Source organism: Aplysia californica, unplaced genomic scaffold (assembly GCF_000002075.1).
Source record: "Aplysia californica isolate F4 #8 unplaced genomic scaffold, AplCal3.0 scaffold00605, whole genome shotgun sequence".
In the NCBI taxonomy this organism is placed as follows: domain Eukaryota; kingdom Metazoa; phylum Mollusca; class Gastropoda; order Aplysiida; family Aplysiidae; genus Aplysia; species Aplysia californica.
The window spans coordinates 240,604-255,785 of NW_004797875.1; the positions used below are offsets into that span (position 1 = coordinate 240,604).

General features: G+C 42.6%; 1 protein-coding gene across 1 annotated transcript; it reads right to left on the bottom strand.

The window, feature by feature from the left end:
- Positions 1–3,362: 3,362 nt before the first annotated feature.
- On the bottom strand, positions 3,363–9,433 carry LOC100533436 (fibrinogen-related protein 2). The gene is given in 4 exon segments (NM_001204714.1): positions 3,363–4,431; positions 5,192–5,601; positions 9,019–9,209; positions 9,365–9,433. Coding segments are annotated over 4 exon segments (1,533 nt in total). The 5' UTR covers positions 9,426–9,433; the 3' UTR covers positions 3,363–3,560.
- Between the last annotated feature and the right edge of the window lie 5,749 nt (positions 9,434–15,182).

Consider the following 15,182-nt stretch of genomic DNA (forward strand, 5'->3'; position numbering starts at 1 on the left):
CTTCTTCTTCTTCTTCTTCTTCTTCTTCTTCTTCTTCTTCTTCTTCTTCTTCTTCTTCTTCTTCTTCTTCTTCTTCTTCTTCTTCTTCATCCTTCATACAAATTGTCAAATTCATTTGTTTAAAGCATTGTCTTTTGTTGTTTTTCTGAACAACAGAACTCTAACAGTAACTACTACATTAACACATTCTGTTTATAACATACCAACGAATATTTCTCTCTTAGTCTAGATGACCGTTGGAGCACCAACGAGGATTGGGCAAACACTTTTCCCCATCCTTTTCTCCATCCTGTTCCATTTTCAGGGTTTTTGTAGGGCTTCGCCCAACTTAAAACCTGTCGATTCCGTTATATTTTATTCCCTTCTCTTTTTCTGTCTGCCTTTCCTTCTCCTTCCGTGTACAGTGCCCTCTCTCCTCTCTCAGATTCGCCGACCAGTGATGAGTCATAAAGCTATACTTACTCAACAGTTATTTCATTCTATTTTGTAATACCCTGCACTGCTAACATTTCACTTTATAATTTATAATTCTCTTGTTTTATGCCTTCTATTTTGGGAAGCAATTGGTGTCGGGAACGACTTCGCAGATTATGAAGTTGCTTTCCCACTTGGTAGATTTAGTTTCAGATCAGCGTGGGCTCCAAATTATTTCTTTTAACTTTTCTGAATAATTACACCTGAATCCTTTTTGAGGACCAAATACTCTGTCTTTGAAAGGGTCCACATTTTGGTTAGTAGGGTGTTGAAACTTAGCAACAACAAGAACATAATGAAAACCATAATTATTATTCGGCATAATGCATGGGAAGGTACACAACTCTTGTTTCATTGAGTAATCTGTAGTTTTATATTGTGATCACCCCCCTTAGCACCTACCACACTTTTGGAGTTGCATTCCTAAAGGATTATTATAGACTTTCTGATTTATCACTTGTGTAATAACTTTATTCAGTATAATTTTCTTGTTGAGTGTGTAATTTAGATCATAAATCCACCATTGTGCAGAAATAGGATACAAATCGTCGCCGTCTTGCAACACTATAAATTAATAATGTGTCAAAATTTCAAAAATATTTTTAAAATAAAATCAAGGGTAGAGTTTGCTAAGCTCCATTAATTCATCCTTGTTGTTTTCCTCTTCGTAAAATAAAAACGGGTTTAGACGAATTAAATATGTTTTTAGGAAATAAGAAGATTGTGCCCTGAGAGAAATAAAACAGATTTGTTTTTCCCTTTGAAACCTCGTGTTTTTTGTATCTGTATTTTTTTAAAGTGTTTTACGGCGCTCGCAATTGCGTTAGGTCACATGAGCGTGCGGGACACATTAACTTAAACATTTTCAGTTGGTAGGAATTTTACCCAGGTGGCGGCCGAAGCTTACTCTTTTTGATTTTAGACCACTTATGGATCTATAACGTTCGCAACTTGCACACGCGACCTCCGAGAATGTTCTCCGATGTCCGAGAAGGCTAGGTGTAGATCTTTCCAACAAGATCAGGGGTGCGGCTAAAAGACAGTAGTAAGGAGGAGCCAAGGAGTAGCCGTAGAAAGGCCGCAGAAAGAGCCAGGCGCCCAGAGGAGGAGGCAAAGGAAGTGGGGAGGGGGGGGGGCAAGAAAGTGAGGACGGAAGCAGACGATAAAACATTGCAAGAGAGCAGAAAAGGAGAACATTTTAGAGAAGAAAAATGTTCCTTCGCTATCCGGATTCGAACCCAGGACCTATTGAATGAGAGGCGAACACCTTAACCTCTAGACCACGAGAGTCCCCACCTCGTGTTTTGACATACGACAATGATGAATGGTGAAGTTATAAATTCGACTCAAAATCCAAACAATTTTTCTTGAAACTTTCCACTTTCCTCTCAGGCTGGTGTCCATCGAATTGCATACCTTGTGTTACGTAATGTTTAAAAACCATTAATATCTACAGCAACAGCAAAAATAAAACAACAAATTCAACCCCAAATCCAAACAATTGTTCTTTACCTTCTTGAAACTTTCCTCTCAGGCTGGTGTCCGTAGAATTGCAGACCTTGTGCTACGTTACGTTACAGCAATAGCAAAAATAAAACTAGAGCAAAAAACAACAGTAACAACAACAGAAACAACGCCAAGAGCAAAAACAACAATTTGTTGACAAATAATTAGAACGAAAACAGCAGCAAACAGACAACAACAACAACAAAAAAATAGAATAGACAAAACATCGGACCCAATATGTCCATCGTGCAGCGAGGAGCCCCACGATTTGGAGCACTGGCTGCAGAGATGCCCCGGCACGGAGGTCCGACGGTGGCATCTCTTCGGGGAGGATTCAGGGAGGTTGAACTGCCTCACCCGCTACCCAAGGGAGGCGGTGGCCCTGGCGAAGAGCACGCTCTTCGGGGCTTCTAATATTTCGAACGGAGAGGCTCCATACACACACACAACAACAACAACAACAACAACAACAACAACAACAACAACAACAACAACAACAACAACAACCTGAGTTATTTCTCTGTGCGACGGCGAAGCGTCCAACAGCTATACCACTGACTGGAGAGTCTAGTGCTGGGCGGCTAGGTTCCTGATTGTTGAAAGCTAGGAATTGTAAGAATCGACTCCGAACCCAAGTACTTACTTTCTAATGATGTGATTTCATTTCTTCCAGTGGTTACCTGGTTGGCTCCGAACATCTTCAGGATTTAGGATAACCTTGATTTCGGAACACTGCGAAGCATCAACTTTTATTTAATTTTTGTTTATAGAAGATTGTAATGATTTAAGTATCTGGTAACCATCTTTAAAAAGCCCTATTACAACGTATGTAACTACACAAATGTTTCAATCACAATCAGAATGAAATCATGCTGTGATAAAAGTGTATTCTACACAATGTTATTGGTAACAGAAATCTAGGCGTTCTCTGGTTGGCAAAGTGCAAGTCAAAAATTGCTGACGCGGAGTTATCTAAGTCATATTTGATACTTTATTATGCGCCAATGTCAAGAACATAATTATTATTGATAAGCATTGGTCGTATTTCTTTGAGTCGCAACACCGCTTTCGATGTAAAAATTTATATTCTTTCAGGAGATCACTTATGAGGCCATCTGGCAAACACAGAGTATAACACCCTTCTTCTCACTGAAATAAAAGTTATGCTCCAAAGATAAAGAGATGATTCTCTCTTTTCGTATTTTTGGATCACAAGAAGTTCAAGATTCGAATAAGAGAGAGTTAAAGATACTTCGACCTTTCTTTTTGAATGTTGTCCGGTCCAAATGCAGTACTTTTCCAGTTGCTTATAACATGTCTAACGGGGCATTAAACAAGAGGGAAACCAAAAGGAACCACAGTAAAACAGCAAGATTTTCTTATTGTTAATTGACTCTCCTTGTTTAATCTCGATCGTTTTACGATATAACAACAGCATTCGTTTATTTTCACAAAGGAAAGTTACAGCATTGGAAATGTTTTGCATGCTCCTGCACAGATTTTTGGAAGTATATTATTTGATTGAGTACTTGTTGAAAGCAAACATGAATCTAGCTTCCGCCCTGGAAGAAACTGTCAACCTATGATTTCAGTTTGAATTTCATGGTGGTTTGCTGGAACCAGAAGTTCTTTCCTACGCCACTTATCTCGGCCCACCAGATACCTTCAAACGAGTCAACTCCCCATCGACCGTTCAGATTTACTTGGACGCAGTCATTGTACCAGAACCCACCGTGACCCATATTGGGACACCTGGGGTTTTTGTCGAAAGTGGAAAAATTGTGACCAGAGTGGTATGTCAGGCCTTCCCAACTGTCATTATAGCCACTGACTGTGAGTTGGTATCCCGGACCAGGGCCGATGCTGAAATGTGGGTAGTTCCTGACGTAAGAAGTTCCGTTGTTGCTGACCAAATCCACCTGAAGCTCGTAATCTCCGCCCTGCACTAATCGCCTCAAGGTCTTGAGACCCATCCAGAACTCTCCTGTCATATTCCCGAAACCGTTTTCGTAGTCAAAGAAATTTCTAAAGAAGTCAACGCTCCCGTCAAAGCGGTTCTGGAACACAGTCCAAGTGTCCTTAAGGCCGTTGAACTGACAGACGACATTGACACGGCTTTGGTTATCTGGAGGGAACAAACTCACGATCTGCGTCCCATTCGTAAGATTGAGGTCGTCGCACTTGCTAATTTTGGGGAAAAGAACAGGATTGTTCTCGAGTTGATCCAGTAGTTCAGTATTTTGCTGCAGCTGAGAGTCCAGATTATTAATCTTTTCCACCAGTTGTTCCCGAGGAGGTTCCACTGTTGCCACGGTGGCAGAATTCTTTATCAACACGGGGTTTCCTCTGTAGTCAGTTCCTGCTATTTCACAAATGTATTTGCCAGTTAAGTGTGAGTCCGGATATATCCAAGACATTTTCAGGTAGATATGGGAATATCTTTGACCAGTTCTGTGGGAAAAGTTTGGACAACATAATTATGTTAGTAATACCATTGATTCCTCACTCCAAAACTGCACTTGTCTCTCTTAATTTGTAATACATTGAATTATTACCAACGGAAACGAAAACAACACGGTTAACAGAATGCGATTAGGAAATATTATGTGTACTTTCACCAAGCACATTCTCAAGTATCCCTCTTTAAAGAGGCCTGCTGTATGCTTAAATGGAATATAGATCTCGAATAATTATACCATAGCCAAACCAAGCTCTTCGGAGATCTCTAAAATACATTGTTTTTTCACCTTACACCCCACACTGGTGGAGGTACATATTCCACCAACATAAGCACATCAACGGATGCAGCCCTCCTCCCTCTCAACCCCCTTCCTCCATCCTCAGTTCTCGTGTTGCGGACATCTCATTCATTCATATCATTATTTCTGACCAAGGGATTGCATCTTTCTTTCCTTTTGTCTCTTTGGTCTTGTGCTCTTTGGGCCGATCTGTCGAACAGGGACACGGTCCTCCTTCGAGAAAATTAATGTGTATTTCGATCAGTTCAAGTACGGAGAAGCACATCGACACTGTAACAATCTTTAAAAGTACAGCAGGGAAAGGCAAGATGGAGTTAAAGAAACAACAGGGTGAGTGAAAGAAAAGACGAAATACCTTCCTGTGGTACTCATCACCACTACTTTGATCTCAGGCTTATAAGCTGTTACAGTTATAAAGCAACGACAAAAATCACAACTTTCTTAAGACTTACCCTATCTGACCCTCGACTGTGGCTCCGGTCACACCCGGCATGAGAGCAGCAGGCCCAAAAGCACTCACTGTAGACAGAACCTGCTCCGTTTGGCCATGGACCCGGAATAAGGTTACTGATATCGGCGTCGATATACCCACTGAGGGAGGGTCGTCCACTGCACATGTCAGCTGCAGTTCTCTCGTCAGCCCAAGCTGGATAACCCACGGATGTGCAATGACGCTTGGTTCCACACTCTGGACTGTGATCTGCTTACTGGTCGTTAGGACTACGGGGAGAAAGTCTTTCCCGACGGCGTTGGCTTCACAGGTGTACGTTCCTGTTTGGCTCGGATCGCTGTGGTCCCAGAGGATGCCCAAAAAACTCTCTGAGGCTGCTTCGTCCTGGATGATGCCAGATACCGTACCACTCTGAATATGCCCAAGCAGAGAAAAGGAATCATTTGTATAATTAGTAATCTTTCTCCTAGTTTGTTCTTGGGACAAAATTATGGTTAAGTGGATTGAGACGGACATTACTGGGTGTTGCAAGTAACTTTCTGCTAGTATTTTCGGAGCAGTTCTACTGGAGCTTGTTACTGAGTGAAAAGTGTTTCGTATCTCGTACCTCCTCCTTAACTTCTGCTATGGTGCTCTAGGAGCGTTGTTGACGTTGACCTCACAACACGCATCCATCTCTCACCGTAATCTTCTGTTCTAGAAGTTTCAGTGAAGCTGAGGCCTGTCCACTCAGATATGTTGTCTTGCCCCTTCTGCTGTCTTTCCTGTTTCTTTCCCATTTGGCCTGCATGTCCACCAACCCCGAGACCGAACTACCGTAAATCGTCTGTTTCTCGGGAAATTGGTAGTTGAAATTGACCACAGTTTTTTTCTACCTTAACAAAAGTAAAACATCGGTTATGATTTGTCCACCAAAACGACCTGACACCTCCCGACCAAAGGTGGTTCAATTGTAATGCTGTGTGTGGCATTTTAGTCTGTCTTGGGCAGACTCTTCCGCCATAGATCCAGCCAAAGTTAAATAGAATTTCGATTTTATGTTCGAATGAAAAAGTATAATTTCATAATCGTAATAAGAACCTCAAAATTAACCAAGTTTACTTACGCGTAAACAACCTGGTTTAAATGTACATTAACAATTTTACTAATTAAAAAAACAACTAATTCCTTTTTTATTCCCGCCTTGCGTTCACTGGCTTTTGGACTATAATATAGTCTGATACCAGTGTGGTGGTGACATTGTTTTGTCTGTTATTGCAATGGCAAACTCGCAACTTCACAAGTTTTGTTTCGCTCAAAAGCAAAAACAATACTAAATTTTAAACGCGTCATTGGTACGAAAGAAACAACAAGAACACACTCTTTCGAGACGTGTAATTTGTTTTTCCACGCAGTGAATGCAGACTTTGTAAGTTTTTAACAAAGTTGTGTGAAAAATAATGGCATTCTTGACTGTGGCCCGCAAAAGCCTTCTTTACTACCGAGTTGGCTATTTGTTACTCGATCGGGTATTGGAGATCGGGCCAACTAATCAAGTTCAAAATAGTAGGTGCCAGACATACTGGTTTATCTATCAACACAACGCGTTGCCACAACTGTCTAGGGCTCAAATCCAATTAGTAGGCCAACAGGCTAGTCGAAACGACCCATTTGTTGGTGAGCACGACGCCTGAATAAAAAAATCGGGTCATTTCTGCTTTGGTGGACACACAGCCTAAAAGAAGTGGCGTCGGTGGATCTAGCCTAGTAGTTTGACTACCGGATCGTAGTTGTAAGATTTTGGGTTTGGGGGTTCGAGCCTCAGTTTGGTTCCATTTGGCTCAGTCCTTTCGGGGCTGGGCGTTAAACTCGGAGGTTCTGCCTCTTATATATGATAGTGTTGATAGGGACGTAGAACCTGTACCTTTTCAACATTTTCACACGGCCTAAAACTACGTCTTGCTGGTTAAACTCTTAAAATCAAATCAACCAATTCATTCTCTTCTTCGATTTCCCTTCAGGACATCTGTATCGTCTGCGAATTATATATTGTTTTTGGTCTTCCATTTCTGCTGATGGTGGATTCGTGACCTGTTAATGCATTGTCCACCATCATCATGGAAAGCCATATTTGCGACAGACATTGGCGATCATGGTTCTCCATTTATTCCTTTCCTCGGATGCTCTTTAAAGAAGTCACATTACCCTGATCTTCCCCTGTCCCCCATAAGTTTAGGTTATCCTAGTAGGTTGCTCTGGGTCTACCCCTGCCTTGTTTGCCTTACATTTTACCAGTGAGAGCTATGTGTTCAAGACTATTATGTCTATTTAGGTGTCCCCAAAACTGCATTTGTCTTTTCCTGATTGTTTTATCAGTGAGCATCCCACGTGGCACCCGTGTGGTTCCCGGGGCCCTGTATTCTTACCGCGCATGTCGTAGAAGGCGACTAAGGTCGGTTAGGCAAAGGGCGTAAAACAAAACAAAAAACAGCTTCAAAACATCAACAGCTAATACGACTTTGTAGACGACTTGGCACTTTTTTCTCACAGTCGAGCCCTGATGCAACAAAAGACAGATCGCCTCAGGACCTTTTCCCGTAGGGTTGGACTCCATATTCACACGGATAAAACGAATGTTCTTCGAATGAATGCAGCCGGTGTTCCTATTACACTGTAAGGGGCACCATTGGCGGATGTTGAATCCTTCACCTACCTGGGATGTGTCACCAATAAGGTACGGGGAACAGATGAAGGCATCAAGGTCAGAATTAAAAAAGCAAGAGCAGCATTCATCATCCTCAGGAATATATGGATGTCTTAGGAACTGGGATTGAACCCCAAGCTGAGGATCTTCAAAACAAACGTGAAGACTGTTCTACGGTATGGTTTAGAGACATGGAGGCTCTCAGTATCAACAGCAAGGAAACTGCAGAGCTTCATAAATGGATGTCTAAGGAGGACAGTGAGGATCAAGTTGTACAGTCGAGTCACAAATGCTCAACTGCGGGAAAGAACATGCCAAAGGACAGTAAAGGAAGACATACAGGTGAAGAAATAGAAACGGATTGAGCATACCCTGAGGAGACCCCAGACAAGCATCATCAGACAGGCTTTGGCGTGGAATCCGCAAGAAAAACGTAAGAAAGGAAGACCAAAGATGACATGGAAGCGAGTGGAACAAGCGAAAATGGAAAAGGCGGGGACATCACGGAAACAGCTTCGCTGGAGAAATGTTGTTTATGGCCTATGCTCCACTGGGAGTTTAAAAGGGCAAAGGAGAGAGAGAGAGAGAGAGAGAGAGAGAGAGAGAGAGAGAGAGAGAGAGAGAGAGAGAGAGAGAGAGAGAGAGAGAGAGAGAGAGAGAGAGATCCCACGCGGGCTTCTTCAATATGCATTGTCCTTAGTGTGCTCTAAGATGAATGTTGAAAAAAGTAGAGTGAAGAGAGAACAGCCACATACATATATACCCAGTAACCACCAACCAAAACGCTGTGTTAACGACACACGTCTGGCACTAATAACTGTGAGCCTGAGTTCTCTATGACTCAGTAATTGGTATATGTATATTATATTCTTTATATATATATATATATATATATATATATATATATATATATATATATATATATATATATATACATATATACGTATATATATATATAGGTGTGTGTGTGTATGTATGTGTGTGTGTGGTGAGTGTGTATATTTATGTGTGTATGTGTATTTGTGTGTGTGTGGGGGGGGAGGGGTGTGTGTGTGTGTGTGTGTGTGTGTGTGTGTTATGCGTACGTACGTGTGTATTTGTGTGACACTCTACTCCTGAAGAAGCTATTTGACATATAGACCTACCTGAACATGTGAAATCGGTTTTAATTTGTCATATGAGGAGACAGAGGCGAGCACACTCTTTTCTGTTCCACTGACTCTTGAAATGACCACACTGATCACGTGAGAAATATTCTTTCCTGTCGGGTCAGAGACGGTGCAGTTTATGTTCAGTGCTGTAGACACTTGGCTGACTTGGATGTTGATATGCCCAGCTGAAAATAAAGATATCATTGATACATTTTCTATTAGAACTAATAACTGATAATTAACCTAATAAATAAAGCTTCTACTAAACGAGCAACCCCCTGAACAGATGGAAACTTCAGAAAAACAAGAAAAAGAAACGGTTCCTTATCAAAGTACTTACAAGTCAATGCCACAGACAAGACCGCAAAAAGAAGAATCTTCATTGCTTCTAGTCGCCTCATTGTTGTTGATGTTGTCGTTGTTGTTTATTTGGTTAATACAGCTGCTGTGTTATGCGTTAGAACACAGATGCTCCCTTCTTCGACTGACAAACATAACACCAAGAAAGTTACGAAACAACAGATGGTAAAGTTCTCCTGGTAACTGTGTATGCATTACTGGAAGATTATCAGGTTGACCGAACAAAATTACAGTTGTATTAAAATAAACTTTGAGCAAGATAAGAGAATGAATTGTTCTATCACTCGCAGGGAAGTTAGGAAAATATGTACAGAGAACAGAAAAAAACAGTAAACAGTTTGCAGCCACACTGAATGGTACCAGAGAAATACAGAAAAGGCTTAAGAATAATGAACTGCTTTTCAAGACCATGTTTTCTGCCTTGCAAAACACAGGCGTGCAGTTTTTTTAATTTCAATTAGGACTGTGATGCGAAGGACCATAGTTTGAATCTTAGAACTTATATTCTCGGACTTATTAGAGCAGTTTTGAAGGCCCTCTGGGAGATGGACGTTAACTTCGAAGGGCCCGCCCCTGTAACAACCTTAGAGTATTTAAAGAAGCGTCGTAATCCTGAACTTGGTTCAGTCTTATCGAAAATGGACGTTAAACATTTAAGTCCCGCTTCTTAAAAAGCCTTAGTAATTACAGTATTGAAAAAGTTGTTAAATCATGCGGTCAACAATGTACGAGTCAGGGACATACACTTAGGTTGGCGAGCTGGTTTTAAAATAAATTTGTTGTGCTTGTTTTTCAATGATTTGACTTTTAGCCAGTAATAGTCTGGGTGACCGCACCCTAAACAATGGGGGCATTGCACACATCAGACATGGGCAAGTGTGTCCAAGTCGTGGGCCAAAGCATGAGAAAGTTGGTTGAAATCAGTTGGAAAACAAATCCAAACTCTCAATAGTGAGACTAAAAGTGACACAATAGGCTATACTATTGCCTAAAGCATTGTTATGTCGCTCTGGGAATTTCTTGAACTTAAACATAAGATCTATTTCTTCAAGCTGGGCAGCTAACTATTGGCATTCATTTTCAAGACAGACAGTTTTGTTTGTATCAATTCAGTAACTTGGTGCAGTGGTAAGGCGCTTTGTTGTCGCAAATGGAAGACTTTAATTCAATTCCCTTGAGGGGAGAGTTTTTACCGAGTGTCCTTGTGTGTTTCTGAGATGTTGTATCCCTTTCAGCCAGGCTGGCCTGACAGGCAGGTTAGTGGGCCCGCCTCCAAAATTATCTAAATTGTGTCGGTGGGGACTTAAACTCACCAACTTGTTTTCAATAATCTAACGGTAGCAAATAAGATTACTTCCGTAACATCCCCAAAAGGGTCATGGGACAGAATTTAAAAAACAAACGACCTCAGTTCTAGATTTCTCCGTTGAGGATTGGAATAAGGTCGCTCACCCCATAGCTCAAGATAATACTTATTCTAGTTGTATCAATAGCAACTGCACAGAGGACCCCTCCTCTTTTGCACAGTCACACACACACACACACACACACACACACACACACAAACAAACAAACAAACAAACAAACACACACGAGAGAGAGAGAGAGAGAGAGAGAGAGAGAGAGAGAGAGAGAGAGAGAGAGAAGAAGAGACTGCAACTTTTCAACGGTAGAGAGCAAGGAAATCTTCTTGCCTTTCAAGAAACCCGCTCGACAGTGGCGATGGAACGGTCGGGTGATAAAATGAGAGGCTGTACGATGTGCCTACTGCAGAAAGTTTCGTCAATAAATCTCTGTTCGACAGAATTTGATACATCTGATGGCGACCAACTTTCCCCATCTATACAGACGGACAAAAGATACCATTTGGCACAATCATCTCGTTCCTCTAAAATCAAGCATGTTTGATTTTGCCAGGTCACTATCGGGTACATAATTTGATGAATATGGTGGCGAACAGCAACTCAAAGGGCTCGTACATAACCCATCGCATTGCCGTGATGGATCTTTTGTTGGCGCACGGAAAGAGATAGACCTAGGCCTTGATGGATTTCTTCATCAAATTTGGTCACGCGCAGCAAAACCCTATATAATACAGTATGCACTGGCCGGCGTCATTTCCCGACCCGACCAAATCGCTTTTTGCAGTGCAGATCGGGTTCATTTGTGTGACATCGTGGTGAAATCAGGCGCCCGTAAAAAAGAATGAAATCAGAGAAACGGACATTTTCCTGCTTGTTAGGCAATTGTTATCCTTTTTTTTCTTGGCTCAACATTTTTAATTCCTATTTTAATAATAATAAATGACAAGAAACAGATAAAATGCACACAAAAAATAAATTTGCAGTTTCTAAGGACGTCAAAGCTTTGAAAGTCACCATACTTTGACTACCATTTTTTCACTAATTTTATCTCTGCCACCAGGTGACCTCCACCTTCTTCAGTCACAAATATCTCGACTTATATTTATTCAAGACAGATGGGTATATTTTCCTCCTATAGAAAGATAAATGAACAGGATTTAATATTATACCAATAACTTCATGAGTCCCAGTTTGACGAGAGCATGATTCCACAACGCCGTGTGGCCATCCCTTTTTAATATGACCGGCTGTTTCCCATCAACATGCGGATTATTGTTGCTCACAGGGTGTAAATGATGTGGAAATGAAATGCTCCTCCTTGATGAATATGAGCAAAAGCAATGTTTTTATCTGTTAACTGACCGAGGAAGACAGAAATAGGCAGTCATTAGAATTACGTTCGGGGTAACAGGGTCGTGTGCTATTTTATATTACTAGACCCTCGAACACCCGACATGCAAACCTAACCAGTGCGCATAAAATAACAGCTTGTTTGGGGGGGGGGGGGTTCATATACCCATAAAATTAAACTCGAGTCCTGTACTCGGGACCTACTTGACCTACTACTACGCACATGTAGGGTCTCCATCCTCTGAGGGACTTCATTTGGGTTACTGTAACGTAACGCACGAAAGACGCTTTTAACGTATCTTAATTAAGAAGGAACAAGAAAGGGGAGCGGCCTGAATTTACTTATACCCTTCTGTCTGTGTAAAAGCCTTCCAAGTTCCCTAAAATATGCTGTACATTGTTTTTACGCCCCCATCGACTCAATTTAGATATTTAGGACCTGGGCTTAGACTTTGCCTGCCAGTGCAAACCCGGGCTTAGAGGGAGACGACGTACCTGTAGAAAGAACGGGGTACTCGATAAAAGTTGTCCCCGCACAGGAATCGAACTCGTATCTTTCGCGGGCAACGGCAGAGCGACTAACCGTTACAACACAAACGCCAGTCCCTAGATTCTTCTCGTATTGTCTAAGCACTCCAGCCTTCTAAAAACTCCCGGAAAGATATTGACTTTCAAACACCTAATATTAATTAGTGTTAAACATTGTTCCAATGTATGCTGTGAAGTCGTAGACTGGATGTCCACCAAACCAGCAACCAACCAACCATAAGTCGTCCGCCTCTCTGAAAAATGGTAGTTCAAATACAATACCGTTTTTGCCTCAGACGGGGTGCCTATTGGAGGATCGGGTCTGGTCAGGGCGGTTTGCAAGCCCAATTGAGGGTGCAAAGCGGCTAACGTGGCACAAGCCGATCACCCCCGACTCGTCGCCTCAAAAACAAACGCGACAATGGACATCAGCAAACACTGATAAAACCGCTTTACTGTGCCCACCGACACGACCCGACTCCTCCCGATAAAAGTTAGGTCGGTTGGAAGTGTGGTTAATTCCTTCATAATCAAGCACGTCTGATTTTCTTGGACGCCATTGATTCGTTTGGTACATTAATTTGATTAAAAACAATCAAACTGAAGACTGTACCGAGTGTGCATTGCGGAAGGGATCGGGTCAGATCGGGTCGATCGCCCGACTCGTCGCCTGAAAACAAACGCGTTTGTCTTTTCAGGCGACAGGTCGGGTGATCGGTAGGTTATTCCATGTTTGTTAGCAGCCAAATGTGTCACCCATTTTTCAGCACCACAAATTAAATATCCCTTTAACTCCGTTGATACATACCCCCTTTTTTGCATAACATTTAACACGACACTTTCTAGAAATGAATACCCCCCCCCCCCCCCCAAGGGCGGTGCTACTGACTGAAGTGTCTTTAGGCCATTCCCAAAGGGGGGCATTACCATTTTCTGTTACACAATAAAATTATAAATGGGCTGATTCATCGACGTCATGCTCATAACTGTGCCGGAATCGCAACAAGGAACTGCTGCTTTTTCTTTCCTCATCCTTATTATCGTCAATTTTTCTCTTTGGTATGTTTGTCACTCTCTTGTGACCCGCTATTCCCGAGGTGCCTTGATAGTCGAAGCAGACTTTGTGCTGTTAAAGCTAGAGAAGTGAGCAGAGTATGCCCGATTCCCTGTAAAGACTTCTCTGTTGACAATCACCCCTTGGCGCTCATATGACCTTGTGCGGTTGCGAGGGCAGTAAAACCTCTACTAAAACAAAACAAAAAAGAAATGAAAAACTCTTGCAGCTGACACCCAGTTTTGTTATAAACAATGGTCCAGTTGGATTTGTTGGGTTCCGCATATTTTTGTAATGATTGCAAACAACTGAATTTGCCCCATCTGAACTTGCTTGCCGTGAACTAATACCCAGCGCCCATTAGCACCATCGGTTTGCACAAAGCGGCTATCGTGGCACAAACCGATGGCTCGATTCGTCGCCTAAAAAACAAACGCGTTTTACGGGGTGCCCACTACGGCTGGATCGGGCCGATCGCCCGACTCGATCGCCTGAAACTGAAAACAAACACGTTTGTTTTTGAGGCGATCGAGTCGGGGCGATCGAGACGGGGCGATCGGCCCGATCGGCCGATCCCAGCCGTAGTGGGCACCTCGTATTACTACATAATATACTGAGGTGCAAAAAAAACGCGAATTTTTATTACAACACAATGATTGACAAAATGCAACACACAGGTTTCAAGTTATTTGTTGTGTTTATTAACTGAAACTTTGCACACTAAGACTTCTTGAGTGATATAGCTGTCATGATCTGAGGGTCCAACACATTCATCTGAGCTCACGTTGACCTTGACCTTGGTGAGCAAACTTAGTAACGCGTATGGCCTCCACGTGCAGCGATTACAGCGAGGCATCTTCTGTTCATAGAGTTAATCAAACGGTTGATCTGGCCTTTTTTTATGCCATCGAAGATCTGGATGATGGCTGCAGTCAAATGGGCTGCTGTTCGAGGCCGTGGCTGCTTTGGATCACGTCCCACAGATGTTCAATAGGGTTCAAGTCAGGTGAGCGAGGTGGGTGTGCCAATAAATTGACATTGTTCTGCGCCAAGAAGTTCTGGGTAGCACGTGCGGTATGCGGTCGTGCGTTGTCTTGTTGATACAGAAAGTTAGGTTGCCTCTGTAGAAAGGGCACCACATGAGGTGCCTGCAAGACTTGTGTAATGTAGCGCTGAGCCGTGACGTCGTTTCCACGTCCTGGACCAATGTTCTGAAAGATGACAGGTCCCACTCTATGATTCAATGCCATGGCTCCCCATATCATCACGCTCTCGCCTCCCCAGGGGTCACGCTCCAGAATGTTGTTGTCGTCGTAGCGAGTCGTGTCTCTACGCCACACACGGTCTCGGCCATTCGCTGGATCCACGCAGAACCTGCTTTCATCACTGAAGAGGATTCTCCTCCACTGTGCGTTCCGCCAGTTGACATGCGCCTGCGCCCACTGTAGCCGTTGCTGTCGATGCCTTAGTGTTAGGACAGCTCCCTGGTAAGGACTCCTGCA